General features: G+C 49.4%; 1 protein-coding gene across 1 annotated transcript; it reads right to left on the minus strand.

The window, feature by feature from the left end:
• Positions 1-259: 259 nt before the first annotated feature.
• CD207 (CD207 molecule) lies at positions 260-3,626 on the minus strand. The gene is made up of 5 exons (XM_038551593.1): positions 3,551-3,626; positions 3,353-3,469; positions 1,900-2,051; positions 820-938; positions 260-398 (listed from the first exon to the last, which is right to left on the minus strand). The coding sequence occupies exons 1-5, from the start codon at positions 3,624-3,626 to the stop codon at positions 260-262; spliced, it is 603 nt and encodes a 200-aa protein (XP_038407521.1).
• Between the last annotated feature and the right edge of the window lie 14,920 nt (positions 3,627-18,546).

Raw genomic sequence — 18,546 nt, forward strand, 5'->3', positions numbered from 1 at the left:
CCCAAGACCCTGATCGCCATCCTGGGCAGTGTGAACTTCTAAATCCTCTCCGCCCTCCTCGCCCTTTATGCCAGCTGCCTCGATGGCACCGACCGGAGAGCTCCCAGCCGCAGCCGGTGACCTCCAGGGTGCCTCTGTGCACAATTCCAAAGCCAAAAAGATGAAGGTGCAAAGTTCCCCTGGGATTGGAAGAAAGAGGGGCGTTTTCTCGAGTTTGACAAGCATTGCAGCTGAACGCGTGAGCTTGGGGCCAGGCCCGTCATGGTTCTGATGGGCTGTAGGGCCGTTTACAGATGAAGAAGAGCGTGCTGTCACAGGAGACGTCATTCCATGACTGAAGCGAGGACACCTTTATATCAGCACAGTGTTCATTGTTGGGCTCACCTGGAATCCAGAACCTGCTAGAGGAAAAAAAAAAAATTTTGTTTCCGACAAAGAAATGAGGGACCTCAGTCCCAGCTCTGATCCTGGGGGGAAGCATCACGTTTTTGCACGCATACCTGAGAGGAAGGGAGCTGGTGAGCTGTCAACCTCTAAATGTGTGGTCACTCCCCCGGGGGAGGCCCAAGCCGGCCCACTGCTCTCAAGGCCCAACGCAAACCCACGCTGTGACGCCCGAGACAGAGCAGGGGCCTCCCAAGGAGGCCACAGAGAGGCCACGGATTCGTCCCCAGTCCCACAGGCAACGAGTGGCACAGGTGCGCTGGATCTCAGCTTAGCGCTCCTGCCGCCCGAGGCCAGGGAAGGACCACAAGCCCCGGAGTCACCCCACCTGTGCGCCCAGGAAGGCCAGGCTGGGAAGGAGCCCCCAGGGCTTACTGTGCACTCTGGACCTTGTCAAATGGGGTATCATCTACCCAGGACCAGTCCCCCTCGCTCCCAGCTTTGGTCAGGCCGATCCAGTAGGAAAGTCCACCTGCCGTCCTGTACAGGAACTCCTGCAGGGGCAGAGGGGGAGGCGCCGCTCCGCTCAGCTGGCACCTCGGCCCCTCGGAGCGTCTGTCCTCGGGGACCGCCCCACACACCACACACTGACCCCTCTCAAGTCCCTTCCTAGCCCCAGCCAGAGTCCACCTTCCAAATCCTGCTTTGTTTTGGCCCCACAAGTAACAGACTCAGGCTCTTCTCAGGAAACAGGTGCCAGAGCACGAGAAGGACTCAGCAGAACCCCAGAGCAGGGGCCCCGGGAGAAGGGCCCAGATCACGACGCCTGAATGCTGTGAGCGCGTAGGCACCTACTCAGCGGTCCTCGGAAGCAGGGACGTGTCATGTGCGTCTCGCTGGTTAACAGGCGAAGCTCGAGAAGTCAGGTCACCGGCCCGGGGCTCTAGGACTAGCTATGGGCAGGGCTGGGCTCCAGATGCTGCCTCGAGAGCACACCTCTTTGCTGCTCTCCCAGCCCACCTCCCGATGAAGGGGCTGGTTCAGTGTCCCGCTGGCCACACAGGACACTTCCTGGCTGGCGTGGGGCTATTAGCCCCGTTCACAAACGCGTCTGTTTCCTGGGCATGTGGGAAGATTGCCCCTCCCCGCCCTCCTGAAGCTGGAACTACCGCATCATTCACTCTGGCCGATGAGCTGTGAGCAGACGCGTCTGTTATTTGCAGGCGGAAGCTTAAGAGCCGACATAGGGCTCGCCGCGTTCTCTTTCCCTGCTTCGGAATTGTGGGGACACACGCTGGGATGACGTCCCTTTCGGGATGCATAGGTCCGTGTGGAACCACATGGGAACAACCCCTTGCAGGCCTCTGCTGGACAAGCTGTGGAACTGAGAAGCAAGCCTCCACTGCTAGGTCGCTGACACTTGGGGATTTTTGCCACTGCACCCTAATCTTGCCGATCCTGCTTATACAGCTATTAAGGCGCCCCCTTCCCAGAGCCCGTTGCAATAGCACTCACCTGTTCACTCTCTGAGGTCACTGAGGTCAGCTGTGAATCCCTGGACATACAGAACTGCTGGGCACTGTACCAGGTCTTTGAGACTTGAGAAAAGTAGTAGAAGTTCCCCCTGAAGTACTTCCAGCCTTGGGAAACCATCTGCAGAATGTCATCTGGAGAATAAGGGCGAGACGTGAACACGGGCATCCGTGTTGGGGGTGGCTCTCAAGTGGAGCAGGGAATAGGGCTGGGCCCTGGGGCCCTGGGGTCCTGGGGTCCTGGGGTCCTGGGGTCCTGGGGTCCTGGGGTGTGGGCTCAGGGCCCCTGCCTCACCTGCTGAAGGCCTGGCTGAGAGCGGTCGAGTCTCTGGGCTCTGATAAGGGAGAGGTAGAGACATTGATGGAGAGTCTGTCTCTCCCCCGAGGGGAAGCCGTTCTCTGCGGGGCATCACACGTGGCTGAGCTTCTGGCTTCAGGGAAGGAACTTAACGGGAAAATGGCCAGTTTGGGGGCAGAACAGAGACTCCCTCCGGGCGTCAGCTAAGGCAGCACCCTTCCCACATCTGCCCACAGGCCCCTTGTGGCCACGATGGGGGCCAGCCATGTGGACTTCCAATCTGGAAGTGGCTTCTTCTCCAGTGAATATGGAAAGAGGGAATTAGGAAACCATTTCTTCCCTTCCCGTGTCCCATCCACCATCGTACTCTGCTAGGTCACAGGCTTGGGTGCCAGATAGGAGAGACCAACAACAACCCAAGAGGAAACTCTGCTCAGAGGCTCCAGGTCTGAGACCAAATACATCCCAAAGCCTTGAAGGGATAAGACAGATGTTCCCTCCCTCTGCTTTCTGGAGACCTGGTAGGAGGGAGCAGGCTCTGGGAGCAGAAAGCATGAGGGACTGGCAAAGCAGAAAAGGAGGAGAGAGAAGCCACACGTCCAGTGAATGAGCAGGAAGTCTCCCCTGATGGGACCTCAGCAGGAATGGGAAGAAGGAAGAAGAGAGCGTGAGGGGGTCCTGGTGACATCGGTCAGCTCATTGGGAGATTCTCCACCTCGTCAGCTGAGGCTGAGGATGCAGGCAGAAGTCCTTTGATGGGGCCAGGAAACGGTTCACTCACTGTCAGCGGCTGCCCACAAGGCTCCAAATAAAAGGGGCACAGCTGGGGTCGGGCGGACACGTGAGATGAAGAAATGGGTGAATGTTTCCTGGGCACAAAAGAGCATTTCCTTGAGCACAAACATGCAGGTGCTGATCCCAATCAGGGTGTCCCCACAACCGGGAGGGAGAGGCGGCAGCTCATCTCACTGGAGACAGGGGACACTGTGACTGCACCTGGAAAGAGGAGACATGAGACCAACGGAAAAGCCAGAGGTGGGGGACACCTGGACAGCAGGCAGGAGAGGGTCGGGGTGTTGAGGGAGCTGGCTGGCTGTGGAGAAGGCCCCAGCTGGGACGGTGAACCCCAAGGACTCACAGAGAGCGGCCTGCAGCAGGACGGACGCGCTCAGGCCCAGCAGGAGGACGACAGCCGCGGCCTGGACCACCAACGGCTTCCTCGGGACGGGACACGGGCCTGTGTCGGGAGGAGGCTCTGCAGGAGAAGCAGCGTTTGTCGGGGCCGCTGACAGCAGGACAGAGCGGGAGGCAGATCCGGAGCAGAGGCTGCTCTTGCCTCGGGGCCTCAGGGAGATGCTCTGCTTGTCCACCGCGAAGTGCGCATCCGGGCCCTCGCTCTCGGCCGCCTTCATCCCGCGCGCTCACCCCCGGAGCACAAGGGCTCCCCCGGCTGCCCCCCTCCTCAGGGGGCCTCTTATCCAGAAGAAATGGGAAGCGGGCCCCACAGAGGTGGTCGTGGCTTCCCAAAGTTCCCGTTTCTGGCTTACGCCCCTTGCCTGACCTCAGCCATAGCTCGTCCCCCTGCGACGTCCTGGGCTCTCAGGAAGAGGCCGCTGGTTCTCTCCTCCAGGGCCTGTTACGCGACACTTCAGCCACCTTGTCCCAGGGCTACCCTGTTTCTCCTGTAGGACTCCCATCACCCAGCATCACCCACGCGGGCATCCATCCCGCAAGTACCTGCCGAGCGCCTCTGGGGTGCCAGGAGACCCCCGCCCCCCGCGCATCCCTCCGGGGGGCCTTTGTGGCCACTGACCTGACAGCCTGGGAGCAGAACAGACCCAGACAGAGGCAGATGCCCCAGCCATACTTTCCTGCCGGGAAAATGGAAGGTTCTCCTGGCTGCTCAGGTGATCCCAGTTCTTCTGAACAGAGGAGGAACTTTGGGCCAGACTTAGAGTGACCAAAAATCACTGCAGTGATGAAGGGAAGTTGGTGCTCGTTTCTGTTTTCCCCCTCGCCATGCCCCTGGGGTTCTAAGGCCTTCTTTGGAGAAGAGTAGAGGAAGGAAACAGTTTGGCCACTGTTCCCCTTCTCTGGTTAGGACTCTCCTTCTGCTTGGGGGTGGGCTATGGGCACAATTGGGGAGTGGAGAAGAGGCCTGGGTTGCTTGAGATGCCCCCGCAGGGCTGAGAGTCATCTCTAAGTAGAGTAATCCAAGTCCCTCCAGTCAAGGCACAGAGGACACTAGAGTGGACAACACACAGGGAAAGGAGATGGGAGGAGGAGGGGATGCAGAGAGGAGAGATGGTGATGTGAGAAAAGGACACTGACCACTGCTCAGGCTGGTCCACAGCCTCAGAGCAGACTCCTGCATATAATGCCAGGTTTGAGCAGCAGACCCCAGAGAATCAAGGGATCCCAGGCTACCCTCTGGGCACGTGCCCCGGCCTTAGGTGCGAGGGCAGAGAAGCCACCCATCCTCACATTCCTCTGGGACACCCACCCTGTGCCTTGGGAATAGGTTCTTCTTCTTCAGGACACTGTGTAGGAGCAGGTTCCTCTGGAACAATGACAATGGGCCAGACCTCGGTGAACAGGCCGTTACACCTGGTGGCATCATAAGCAGGTGGTGCGGATATGGGGCAACAGTCCGGCTATATGGAAGGGTTACCGTGTTTCAGGCGGAGGAAGCTGCTCTGAACCATCCAGGTCTAAGAGCTCTTGCCTGGGACCTTAGTAGGAAAGGGAGATTCATGTCGGGAAAGTAACAAAAGACTCCTGGGAAAGTATGCCTAATTGCTTTTTAAATCTTTAATTTCTTTATTACATCCCTAATGATGATACTCATTGTAGAAAAAAAAAATCCAGGTGACCGAAAAGAGGAAAAATAACCTGCCATTAAAAATCTGTACACATAGGGATCCCTGGGTGGCGCAGCGGTTTAGCACCTGCCTTTGGCCCAGGGCGCGATCCTGGAGACCCGGGATCGAATCCCACGTTGGGCTCCCGGTGCATGGAGCCTGCTTCTCCCTCTGCCTGTGTCTCTGCGCCTCTCTCTCTCTCTGTGTGACTATCATTAAAAAAAAAAAAAAAAAAAAAAAAAAAAAAATCTGTACACATAGTTCATTCTTCCTAAGCATCTACATGTATGTCTGCAAGCCTGTGTGTACATGTGTGTGGACACCCCCCACCAGGCTGGAGATACATGGATAGGTGTACCCACATCTATCTCCACAGCGACATCTAACCACGTGCATGTATTTACATAAGTTCCAACAGGACGGCTCGTGCTTATTTTCCCCATCATCCTTCCCATCCCGGTTTCTTTTTTTTTTTTAATAAATTTATTTTTTATTGGTGTTCAATTTGCCAACATACAGAATAACACCCAGTGCTCATCCTGTCAAGTGTCCCCCTCAGTGCCTGTCACCCATTCACCCCCACCCCCTGCCCTCCTCCCCTCCCACCACCCCTAGTTCGTTTCCCAGAGTTAGGAGTCTTTATGTTCTGTCTCCCTTTCTGATATTTCCCACACATTTCTTCTCCCTTCCCTTATATTCCCTTTCACTATTATTTATATTCCCCAAATGAATGAGAACATACACTGTTTGTCCTTCTCCGATTGACTTACTTCACTCAGCATAATACCCTCCAGTTCCATCCACGTCGAAGCAAATGGTGGGTATTTGTCGTTTCTAATGCCTGAGTAATATTCCATTGTATACATAAACCACATCTTCTTTATTCATCATCTTTCGATGGACACCGAGGCTCCTTCCACAGTGTGGCTATTGTGGACATTGCTGCTAGAAACATCGGGGTGCAGGTGTCCCAGCGTTTCATTGCATCTGAATCTTTGGGGTAAATCCCCAGCAGTGCAATTGCTGGGTCATGGGGCAGGTCTATTTTTAACTGTTTGAGGAACCTCCACACAGTTTTCCAGAGTGGCTGCACCAGGTCACATTCCCACCAACAGTGTAAGAGGGTTCCCCTTGCTCCACATCCTCTCCAACATTTGTTGTTTCCTGCCTTGTTAATGTTCCCCATTCTCACTGGTGTGAGGTGGTATCTCATTGTGGTTTTGATTTGTATTTCCCTGAGGCAAGTGATGCAGAGCATTTTCTCATGTGCATGTTGGCCATGTCTATGTCTTCCTCTGTGAGATTTCTGTTCATGTCTTTTGCCCATTTCATGATTGGATTGTTTGTTTCTTTGGTGTTGAGTTTAAGAAGTTCTTTATAGATCTTGGGAACTAGCCCTTTATCTGATATGTCATTTGCAAATATCTTCTCCCATTCTGTAGGTTGTCTTTGAGTTTTGTTGACTGTATCCTTTGCTGTGCAAAAGCTTCTTATCTTGATGAAGTCCCAATAGTTCATTTTTGCTTTTGTTTCTTTTGCCTTCGTGGATGTATCTTGAAGAAGTTACTGTGGCCAAGTTCAAAAAGGGTGTTGCCTGTGTTCTCCTCTAGGATTTTGATGGAATCTTGTCTCACATTTAGATCTTTCATCCATTTTGAGTTTATCTTTGTGTATGGTGAAAGAGAGTGGTCTAGTTTCATTCTTCTGCATGTGGATGTCCAATTTTCCCAGCACCATTTATTGAAGAGACTCTCTTTCTTCCAATGGATTGTCTTTCCTCCTTTATTGAATATTAGTTGACCATAAAGTTCAGGGTCCACTTCTGGGTTCTCTATTCTGTTCCACTGATCTATGTGTCTGTTTTTGTGCCAGTACCACACTGTCTTGATGACCACAGCTTTGTAGTACAACCTGAAATCTGGCATTGGGATGCCCCAGATATGGTTTTCTTTTTTAAAATTCCCCTGGCTATTCGGGGTCTTTTCTGATTCCACACAAAACTTAAAATAATTTGTTCTAACTCTCTGAAGAAAGTCCATGGTATTTTGATAGGGATTGCATTAAACGTGTACATTGCCTGGGTAACATTGACATTTTCACAATATTAATTCTGCCAATCCATGAGCATGGAATATTTTTCCATCTCTTTGTGTCTTCCTCAATTTCTTTCAGAAGTGTTCTATAGTTTTGAGGGTATAGATCCTTTACCTCTTTGGTTAGGTTTATTCCTAGGTATCTTATGCTTTTGGGTGCAATTGTAAATGGGATTGACTCCTTAATTTCTCTTTCTTCAGTCTCATTGTTAGTGTATAGAAACGTCATTGATTTCCGGGCATTGATTTTGTATCCTGCCACGCTACCGAATTGCTGTATGAGTTCTAGCAATCTTGGGGTGGAGGCTTTTGGGTTTTCTATGTAGAGTATCATGTCATCGGCAAAGAGGGAGAGTTTGACTTCTTCTTTGCCAAGTCGAATGCCTTTAATGTCTTTTTGTTGTCTGATTGCTGAGGCTAGGACTTCCAGTACTATGTTGAATAGCAGTGGTGAGAGTGGACATCCCTGTCTTGTTCCTGATCTTAGGGGAAAGGCTCCCAGTGCTTCCCCATTGAGAATGATATTTGCTGTGGGCTATTCGTAGATGGCTTTTAAGATGTCGAGGAATGTTCCCTCTATCCCTACACTCTGAAGAGTTTTGATCAGAAATGGATGCTGTATTTTGTCAAATGCTTTCTCTGCATCTAATGAGAGGATCATATGGTTCTTGGTTTTTCTCTTGCTGATATGATGAATCACATTGATTGTTTTACGAGTGTTGAACCAGCCTTGTGTCCCAGGGATAAATCCTACTTGGTCATGGTGAATAATTTTCTTAATGTACTGTTGGATCCTATTGGCTAGTATCTTGTTGAGAATTTTTGCATCCATGTTCATCAGGGATATTGGTCTGTAATTCTCCTTTTTGGTGGGGTCTTTGTCTGGTTTTGGAATTAAGGTGATGCTGGCCTCATAGAACGAATTTGGAAGTACTCCATCTCTTTCTATCTTTCCAAACAGCTTTAGTAGAATAGGTATGGTTTCTTCTTTAAACGTTTGATAGAATTCCCCTGGGAAGCCATCTGGCCCTGGACTCTTGTGTCTTGGGAGGTTTTTGATGACTGCTTCAATTTCCTCCCTGATTATTGGCCTGTTTAGGTTTTCTATTTCTTCCTGTTCCGGTTTTGGTAGTTTGTGGCTTTCCAGGAATGCGTCCATTTCTTCTAGATTGCCTAATTTATTGGCGTATAGCTGTTCATAATATGTTTTTAAAATCGTTTGTATTTCCTTGGTGTTGGTGGTGATCTCTCCTTTCTCATTCATGATTTTATTAATTTGAGTCGTCTCTCTCTTCTTTTTAATAAGGCTGGCTAATGGTTTATCTATCTTATTAATTCTTTCAAAGAACCAACTCCTGGTTCTGTTGATCTGTTCCACAGTTCTTCTGGTCTCGATTTTGTTGAGTTCTGCTCGAATTTTAATTAACTCTCTTCTTCTGCTGGTCGTAGGGTCCATCTGCTGTTTTTTCTCTAGCTCCTTTATGTGTAAGGTTAGCTTTTGTATTTGAGTTCTTTCCAGTTTTTGAATGGATGCTTGTATTGCGATGTATTTCCCCATCAGGACTGCTTTTGCTGCATCCCCATCCCGGTTTCTGATACCAAGAGTCTTCCTTTGAAAAATGACTCCCCCTTTTTATTTATTTTTTTAAAGATTTTATTTATTTATTCATGAGAGACACACAGAGAGAGAGAGAGAGGGGCAGAGACACAGGCAGGAGAAGCAGGCTCCATGCAGGAGCCTGACGTGGGACTTGATCTCGGGACCCCAGGGTCACGCCCTGGGCCAAAGGCAGGTGCTAAACTGCTGAGCCCCCCAGGGATCCCCTGGCTCCCTCTTTTTAATCCCAACATTGCTTGGTTTAGAGCATCAGCAGTCGGGTTCTTATCACATCCCATCATTCTGACACAGTCTTCTGGCTTCTCTTTCTACTTTTAAGGATGTTAATAGTGGGCCCAACTAGATAACCCAGGATAATCTCCCTGTCTTCCAATCTGAAAGCCAGCGGATTATCAGCCTATATTCCACTTTGCTGTGCTACGTAACATACTCTCGGGCTCTGGGGATTAATGCGGACCTCTTTGGGGCCGTGTCTCTGCCTACAATATTAAGTTAAGGTAGCCTATTCAGAAAGCGTGGTATGTATACCCCGAGAATTTGAGAGATATAGAGTCTGGCATTTGACACATGAAAGAAAAGTCTAAGGCCCTTCAGTAGGTAAATGGATAAATCAACTGTGGTGCACACCCAGTTACCATTCACAATATCATTCAGCACTAAAAAGAAATGAGCTATCAAGCCTGAAAGGACACAGAGAAACCTTAAATGCATGTGAGTAAGTGGAAGAAGCAAATTTGAAAAGGCTACATGCCGCATGGTTCCAGCTATACAACGTTCTAGAAAAGGCAAACTATGGACTCAGTAGAAAGATGAGTGGTTGCTGGGATAAGAGGGGAAGGAGGGATTTTTAGGACAACAAAACTATTCTGTATGATGCTGTAATAGTGAGCACCCATCACTACACCCTTGTCCAAACCCACAGATTGTACAAGAGTGAACCCTGCAGTGAACTAGGGGAGTGATAATGGTGTGCTGGGATGGGTTCATCAGCTGTGACGAGCGTCCGGCCCTGGTGGGGTGATGTTGATAGTGGAGGAGGCTGGGGAAAGGCTGGGTGGGGACTGTATGGGAACTCTCTATACTTCCTGCTTAATTGTACTGTAAACCTAAAACTGCCCTAAAAAATACTCTATTTAAAGTGATACGGGTGGGGGGTGCACACCTGGGTGGCTCAGTGGGCTGCGCAGCTGCCTTCAGCTCAGGGCATGATCCCAGAGTCCTGGGATCAAGCCCCACATTGGGTTCCCTGCTCAGTGGGGAGTCTGCTTCTCCCTCTCCCTCTGCCTCTGCCCACAGTCATGTTCTCTCTTGATCTCAAATAAATAAAATGTTAAAATAAAATAAACTGAATGGGGTGACAGATGAATGGATAAGATGTGATACACACACACACACACACTGGAATACTACTCAGCCATCAAAAGGGATGAGATCTTGCCATTTGCAAGGACATGGATGGAACTAGAGGGTATTTACACTAAGCAAAATAAGTCAATCAGAGAAAGACAACTATCATATGATATCACTCATGTGGAATTTAAGAAACAAAACAGAGGAGCACAGGGGAAAGGAGGAAAAATAAAACAAGACGAAATCAGAGAGGGGGACAAACCATAAGAGACTCCTAATTATAGGAACCAAACAGGGTCGCTGGAGGGGAGAGGACGGGGGGGCTGGCGTCTCTGGATGATGGACATTAGGAGGGACATGATGTCGTGAGCTCTGGGTGTCATATGAGCCTGATGAATCACTGACCTCTACCTCTGAAACTGTAATACATTATATGTTAATTAATTGAATTTTTTAAAGATTTATTTATTTATTTATGAGAGAGAGAGAGGCAGAGACACAGGCGGAGGGAGAAGCAGGCTCCATGCAGGGAGCCTGACGTGGGATTCGATCCCGGGACTCCAGGATCATGACCTGGGCCAAAGGCAGGTGCTAAACCTCTGAGCCACCCAGGGATCCCCAATTAATTGAATTTCAATTAAGAAACTGAAGTGGGATCTATCAGCAAAAAAAAAAAAAAAAAAAAAAAAAAAGAAAAGGAAAGGAAAAGAAAAAAAAGAAAGAAAGAAAGAAAAGAAAGAAAGAAAGAAAGAAAGAAAGAAAGAAAGAAAGAAAACAAAGTGAGTGCGGGAACCTAAGGCAAGGAGCTTCAGCTAGCTACTGGTGTGGAGCAGCAGGGCTCAAGGCAAGTCTGCTCTTCCAGAGACTGGTGGGGAGAAAGGTGTGTGTTAATGGACGAGACTCGGGGTCCCCCCAGTAGGAAGTATTCTGCATCGACTCAGGGGGACTGCTGACGACAAGGACCACCTGCAGGAACAGGTGCTGGGACCTCGGGAGAGCGGGGGCGGAGGTGAAGCCCAAGCAGCCAGGAGAACCATCGCCTGCGCCAGGGACGGCTCCTCAGCAGCGCAGGCCTCCCCTAAGCCCCAGAAGCGCACGCGACAGTGAACGAAATTTAGGGAATGTCACCTAGGGGTGGCGAATACCAGATATCAGCTGTCCCCAGAAAGGAAGACCTTTCTGTCGCCTGGGGCAAAGTGCAGTCGGGTGGGCGGCGGGGGGTGAGGAGGAGAGAAGGCAGCGGAACACAAGTCAAGCCCTCCCGGCAGCATCTCTTGCTTCCATGGCTGAGCCTGGCTTGGGGAAGGGGAGGGACGCAGTTGGATGAAAGTGTGCACTTTTGTGACTATCTGGCCAGATTTGGGGGTGAATTAATGTGACCAGGAAGGCTCCATGCAGGCATGAGGAGAACAAGAAAGGAGGCCGGGTTTGAAGAGGAAATGATGCGAAGCCGTAAGGATGCTTTGTACCCAGTCAGCCCATCCAGGAGCGGGGGTGCTGAAGGCTGGGAGCCCTTCGGGGTCCTCGAGCGCCAGGGACCACAGACCCGGCCTGGGGCAAGCATCACAGGCTCCCTGTCGCCCTGCAGCCCCAGCCACTTGGCTCGGGACCAGACAAAACTTGGGGAACAGTGGAGAGCTCCAGGCCTGGTCTGGAACAGAGGAAGGGACAAGAGGGAAAAGGAAGTGAGCCTAAGTCTCGCCACGTCGCGCAGTGCCCCGAGGAGCAGGCCCAGAATCCAAACCGGCCCTGCCTGGAGTAGCGCGGGCTACTGACCGGGGGTTTGGGGGGGGAGCGAAGAACAGACCTGGAAGACCGGAGCGGGCATGTATCTCACAATCCGTCCATCCACCCTGCAGGCTGTTCTCGGGGAGGGCGCCCCCCGAAGGCACCAGGGGCGGACGGTGCACTGCGTGGCACAGGCCCCGGACCTGTAGCAGCACCACCAGGGCCTCAACCCCGTGCACCTGCTCGGCAGCAGATCCGCTCCCGGCGCCCAGAGCAAGTGAAGCCCCGCAGTGCCACGTCTTGGCGCGACTTCTGTGCCCCAAGTGGTACTCAGACCTGCGCCCAGACCCGAAAAAAGAACAGGAGCTCAGAACCAGACCCCCGCTGATGTCCCCAGTGCCGCGGCGGCCTCTCTGTCCTGCACAGTCAGAAGCCACTAAGCCTGTGCCTTCTGAGATGCCAGCGTGCGCCCGCGCCCCAGGACGTCACACCACCAGCCCGGCGACCCGAGGCTGCGCGGTCCCCTCCAACTTGCTTCTTCAGCTTTATCAACAGGGCTCTCTTTCTGAGTATTTTGATTCTGCCCTTTTTCAGCAAGTAACGAGATAGCTGCTCTCAGCCACAACGTTATGCTTTTAGTTTATTTTCCCATCGTACTACGTACTTCTGTACGTAGTGGTTTCCAGCCACGGAAACCTAGCAAGTGCTCCCCGTGTGCCAAGCTCTACGTCTAGATGTTGGGAGTTCCGCCTTGAACACAACAGCCCTGTCCCCGCCCAGAGGCGGAGGGCAATTCTCTCTGCATGATTCTTGGCATCCCACCTGTCTTCTTGCAAGGAAAATAAAGTGTACCTATGATTAAGCCTAAAGTAACAACAACAACAACAACAAAAAAAAAACAACAAAAAAAAAAACCCTTGTCATTAAAATGGTATAAAATATGACATTTCCCCCAAAATACTGATTTTTGAAGCACAGTACAGAGGTACAGGGGTTCCTGGGTGACTCACTCGGTTGAGTGTCCGACTCTTCAATTGGCTCAGGTCATGATCTCATGGGTCATGGGATCAAGCCCCGTGTTAGGCTCTGTGCTCAGTGGAGAGTCTTCTTGAAGATTCTCTTCTTCTGCCCCTCCACTCATTTGCTGTCTCTCTCAAATAAACAAAAAAATAAAAATAAACACAGCACAGAGATATAGGTCCACGCTTTCATTCCCCGCAATAAACCTGTTTCTCCTGATATATCTGCCTCTCAACTACATGAGAACTCTATGCTCACAGAGCCCCCTTCTCTGGGTGGGGTGGTAGAGAAGGAGGGCCACGTGTCTAGGACCCAGGGTAGTCGTCCTCGACCCCTGGGACACATTGTTAAAATGCCAGTTTCGTGCCCCCCAAATTCTGACACTTGCTGTCAGTCGGGGCTCAGGCATCCACATTTTTCATGAGTCTTGAGTGAGTCCTACATACAGTCAAGGTTGAAAACCATCGATCCAGTGGGAAAACCTGAGTTTTGGCAGGGAATCCCGGCTCTCCCACTGGTTGGGTAGACAAATTATTTAGAGGTATGTATGTCACCTGTGTAAGTTCAAGTGACATGAAATAACTTTATAGGGAAACACCTTAGTGCTGCATAAAAAGAGTTGCTCTGGGGCAGCCTGGGTAGCTCAGTGGTCTAGCACTGCCTTCAGCCCAGGGTGTGCTCCTGGAGTCCCGGGATCGAGTCCCACATCGGGCTCCCTGCATGGAGCCTGCTTCTCCCTCCTCCTGTGTCTCTGCCTCTCCCTCTCTCTCTCTCTCTCATGAATAAATAAATAAAATCTTAAAAAAAGAGTTGCTCTGTCTAGATGATTGGTGAATGAAAATGTCTGGCAGCGCTTGTCTTGAGTTGATTATCTTGAACGAGAAAGGGAAGAAAGGGGTGAGCCATCTTGTGGCCCAAAAACCCAAGCCTCAAGACCCCATAGCTTAACTGCTCTAGGCCTGCAAGCGTATATTCATGGGGCCTTGAAAGAGTAACCTACTGCCCTGTCAGTCACTCAAGTAAAACACAAACACATTCACAGAGAATCAAGAACACACCCGAAACCTCCCTGGCCAGAGTCACCCGGCAGGTGTTCATTGCATGCCTTCCGTGTGCAGGCCTGCGCCGGGTGGTGCGCGGTAAGTACTGGGCTGACGAGCGTTCAGGGGATGTGATGGAGAAGACCTGTCTGTGGGGATTAGAGAAGGCTTCCCTGGAAAGTGATACTTGAGCTGAAATCTGAAGGAAAAGTAGGAAGAAGTAGGCTGAGAAAAAGGCATCCCCGCAAGGGCACCCCCGAGGGAGGGGGTAACTGCAAGAAAGACCGAAGGTCTGAGAGCCTGCAACGAAGGGAGGCCACGGCCTGGTATTTCAGAAAAAATGTCTCAAGTACCAGGTCTCCAGAGACAGACCAGCCACATTCAAACCTGAGCGACCCCTTCAATGTGTGACCCCGGGCAAGTCACTTAACCTCTCTGTGCTGCAGCCACCTCACCTGTACACTGGGCATGACAGTGGCATCTGTCTCCCGGGGTTTTGATGGAGATTCAGTGAGTTCGTGCAAAAGCAAGTGAATAGTAAGCACTTAATACATGTTATTATTATAATCACTATTCATAACAACGATACTCCTGCTTCTATACACGCAGGGGTGGGGGCACTCGTGTACCTAGTAACGTATTGATTATGTTGGACCCTTTCCATCAGGAGTAGGATAGTAAATTGGTCCAAAGTGTGAGAATATTTTTGTCCACATCAATACTGCCATAGAGCCCCCTAAAGGAAGACACTGTCAATAACCATAAACTAAATGACCCTGGAGTGTACGAGAGTCAGCCTCTTTGCCCGGCCTCTTCTGTGATTACTCCGTGGATCCATGTTCAAAGTATGTAGTTGTCTGTGCATGAGCTCAACAGCTTGGACTTCTCCTCACCAAGCTGTCGCTGCTGCATACCCAACCTTCCAGCACAGCAGCTAACTCTGAACCCTCAAAATGGTTGTCTTTCCCTGAGGGATCAGAGTGTTACCCAATAGCAGGTGGACTGCTATGGAGGGGACAGTGCTTTGTCTTCACAGCCAAAGAAACTTATTTTGCATTTAAGTTTGTTCTCACTGATTGCCATGCTTCTGCCTGCAACACCGTCTATAGCCCCTTATTGAATGCCATGGCATCCCATCCAACGTAGTCCTTCTAAGGAACTCACTTTAGAGTGAAAGAAGAAAGGTGATGGGCTGGTGCCCTGAGATTCGCTAGATTTGTCATGTAGTCCATCCCCCAGAAATAGCTGGCCTTCTAGAACAGTGGACTTGAGGGCTCAAGAGTCTGCTGTAGTACCAACCAGGACACATGCCTTGAAACACCGGGAGCTGCTCTGCAGCATGTGGCATCTGCTTTAAAATGGGGCTGTTTCTCCCTGCCCTCCCCAAATACAGGGACCTAGGGTATTTATACCAGGGAGCAAGGTCGGTAGTATCGCTCACATTGATATATAAGGATGCACCCTCAGTGGTCTTGCTCCACTTCTGAAAGTCTGGATCTGCTCTCTTACAGGATCCACGAGAGCAATATTTCCATCAGAGAACACAACAATGATTCTCCTGAATTAGGAGCTGAGATTGCTATCAGGCTCTTTCAAACATTTCATGCCACTGGAAAAACAGGTTTAAAAATAAATAAATAAATTCCCAATAATTTCTTTTAAAAAAATTAATTCCCAATAATTTCTTTAAAAAATAAATTCCCAATGATTTCTTTTATGCTTCCCAATAAATTTCTTTTATGCTTAAATTATGCCAATATCTCAGACTGGGTTTTCCAAAAGCAGACACTGAGATGGAGTTTGGTGTATAGGATTTTTCAGGAAGGACCAACATCTGTGGAAGGGAGTAGGAGGGGACAGGATTGGGCAGAGAGATAAGCGGAACTGTTGAACTTTAGTACAGGACCAAAAACTTCAGTCAGCCCCATGAGGAGCTCCGGAGCATAAATGACCTGCCAGACTTGTCCTGTGTTAGGCTAAAATGTCCATGCCTGATTGACCCTGCCTTAATCGTTTGTTGGGTGTAAGCCACCCAGGGAAGGGACATGTCCTTGGGTGAGGGTATCTCTGTAACCGAGGCTCCCTGAAAGGAGTTGACAGCTGGACACCATCTGCTGACTGAGCAGCCCCCAACAGTTCAGGCAACAAGCTCTTCTTTGAAGGGGGACCTGGGAACTAAATCTCCATGTCTACCATGTAGGGATGGTTGATCCTGATAATCAAGGGAAGAGGATTCACTGACACACAAATGGGATGTGGTAGGTATCCTCCAAGATGGTCCCCAATGATCTCTGCCTCCTGGTATTCATGTCCTTGTGATCTTGAGAGAAGGAGCCTCCTCCACCAGTTGTGTCTTCGGATGAGACCACAACTGTAGCCAACAGCCTGAATGCAACCTCATGAGAGACACTGAGTCAGAGGAGCCCAGCTAAGCCTCACCTGGATTCCTGGCCCACAGACATTGAGGTAATTAAGGTCTGTTGTTAAAGCCACTGAGTTTGCAGGTAATTTGTTAGGCAGCAATAGATGAGTAGTGCAGAAATTATGAGTAGAACTGAAGCAATAGCTACTCTGGGATATCTTCTAGTTCAACCTGTAAAGTTTGGAATTCTTAATGAACAGGATGACCAAATCTTTTTTTAATTTTATGATTTTTTATTTTATTTTTAAGTAATCTGCACACCCAACGTGAAGGCTCAAACTCACACACCCAAGATCGAGAGTTGCATGCTCTACCAAGTGAGCCAGCAAAGTGCCCCGTCTGTTTGTTTTTTTTAAATTTAATATAATTTTTCCTTCATTTTCCTCTCACTTAGCATTGGATGCAACCCAGATGGGGTCATGACAGAACAAAGAGGATGACCCATCACTCAGTGTTGCTGGCCGCGGGGCTGGCTGCAGTACCTCGGCAGCCCGTGGGCTGTCTACTCTTAGAAAGACGCATCTGGAAAGCATGGAGCTACCCGAGGTCAGGGGATAGCAGCTTGGGGAAGCGTCAGGATGAGGAAAAGGGTGTATGTGGGTGTCGGGCTGTGGAGATACTTGGCTCCCTGTCCAGGATATCAGTTCCTTTCTTAATAACGAGAAATCTCAGTATCAGTGAGATTGGACCACAGCTCTGAGTCCAAAGACCAAAAGAGTTGGACATTTCTTTTTCCCAGTCCCCTGGCAGCTGAACCTCGGGCACATTACCCAGGCTCGGGCAATCAGATACCCCCATCTGCACGACTCAGACATCAATGCGCTGCCTCAGAGATATCTGAGAGTCTCCAAGGGACACCTTGGGAGTCCTCTCTGATGTCTTCCTTTCCTTGGTCCTGCCCCATTTCCCAAGCCTTCACATGGAGGCTGAGAACAAGTGGTTACCTTCCCAATAAATTTCTTTTGTGCTTAAATTATGCAGACATGGGCTTGTTGTTTCCATCAAGAACCCTAACTGATATACCCACGGGGTATCTCCTTTCCTATTGATCCAGTTTTCCCACGGGGTGTTAAATGGAACACTAGCCCAAGTATGCTCAGAATGGGCTCAAAAGTTAAATAAGTTTGGTAAACAGTCCATCCTGTATGCCTTTCTTGAAGATTGATGGCAACTGTGATTATATTAAAGGTCCTGAGAAGTCCTGTGTTGAGCAAATCTGTTTCACATTGTTTATAACAGGTTTCCATTACTATTTTTTCTTTCATGCTTAATGGATGACACTTCTCACTCTGAGAATCAGTGTCCTGATGCCAAAAAAAAGAGGAATATTCAGAGAGAGAGACTGCAGTTCCCTCAGATTTCTAAGTTCCAGTTTGTTTGCTGTGGGAGGTCTTGCCACTTCCCCAGTTGAATCACACGAGGAATCATCACCCTCTTCCAAGGAGGCCACGCTACCCACAGAACATCAGCCCCTTCTGTTGAGCAATAGGTACCTTCCCCATTAATTTCACTTACTTTCTTTGACGTGGTTTTCTTCTCAGTCTGTTAAAGGCCTCTCTTCTGTTCTGTTGACCTCAGAATTATTTTAATCTTACCAAATTAATAATTGCTTTACCAAACATCTTAAAATATGGCAGATCCTCCCTCTTAACCATTTGTTAAATTAAAATTTTCTTAGCCATTCTTGTTCTTTCGAGTTACCTTTTGGCAAGTTACAACAAAATCCTACTGCAACTTTACGTAAAGGTTAATTTTAGTGAATTTAGTAAGTTTTAGTAAAGCGATGAAATAATTTAGGAAGATCTGACATCCTTAGAAGAGTCTTTACATCTAGATCCACATGATGTCTATTTCTGTTTCATCTGTCAGTCCACATTTTTTAGTGTCCTTCATGCAGGTCCCAACCTTTTTCTTGTCAAAGGAAGAAGACGAGGTTATTGTTATTTGCAGATGGTATGATTTTTTTTTACCTATGAAATCTGAAAGAACCATCTGGAAGACTTATTTAAATTGATGAGAGTTCAATAATCATATGGACAAAGCAACCCACATGAATAACTTTCCTGTGTACACAAAACCCATGAAAACTATGAATATACGGAGACTTTTGGAAGATTCCAGATATATTAAGGAGCAGAATTAACAGGAGCTGGTCACCGGTTCTCCAGAGAGAACCATGTCGGGTTGTACAATCTCATTT

Source organism: Canis lupus, chromosome 10 (genome assembly GCF_011100685.1).
Source record: "Canis lupus familiaris isolate Mischka breed German Shepherd chromosome 10, alternate assembly UU_Cfam_GSD_1.0, whole genome shotgun sequence".
NCBI lineage: Eukaryota > Metazoa > Chordata > Mammalia > Carnivora > Canidae > Canis > Canis lupus.

Excerpts from the sequence above, each read along its gene's own strand:
- CD207 (XM_038551593.1), bottom strand. The coding sequence starts at position 3,626 with ATGAAGGCGGCCGAGAGCGAGGGCCCGGATGCGCACTTCGCGGTGGAC. Across the intron at positions 3,470-3,550 it reads CATCTCCCTGAGGCCCCGAG|AGCCTCCTCCCGACACAGGC; the intron begins GCAAGAGCAGCC and ends CTTCTCCTGCAG. Across the intron at positions 399-819 it reads GACAAGGTCCAGAGTGCACA|GTTCTGGATTCCAGGTGAGC; the intron begins GTAAGCCCTGGG and ends TTCCTCTAGCAG.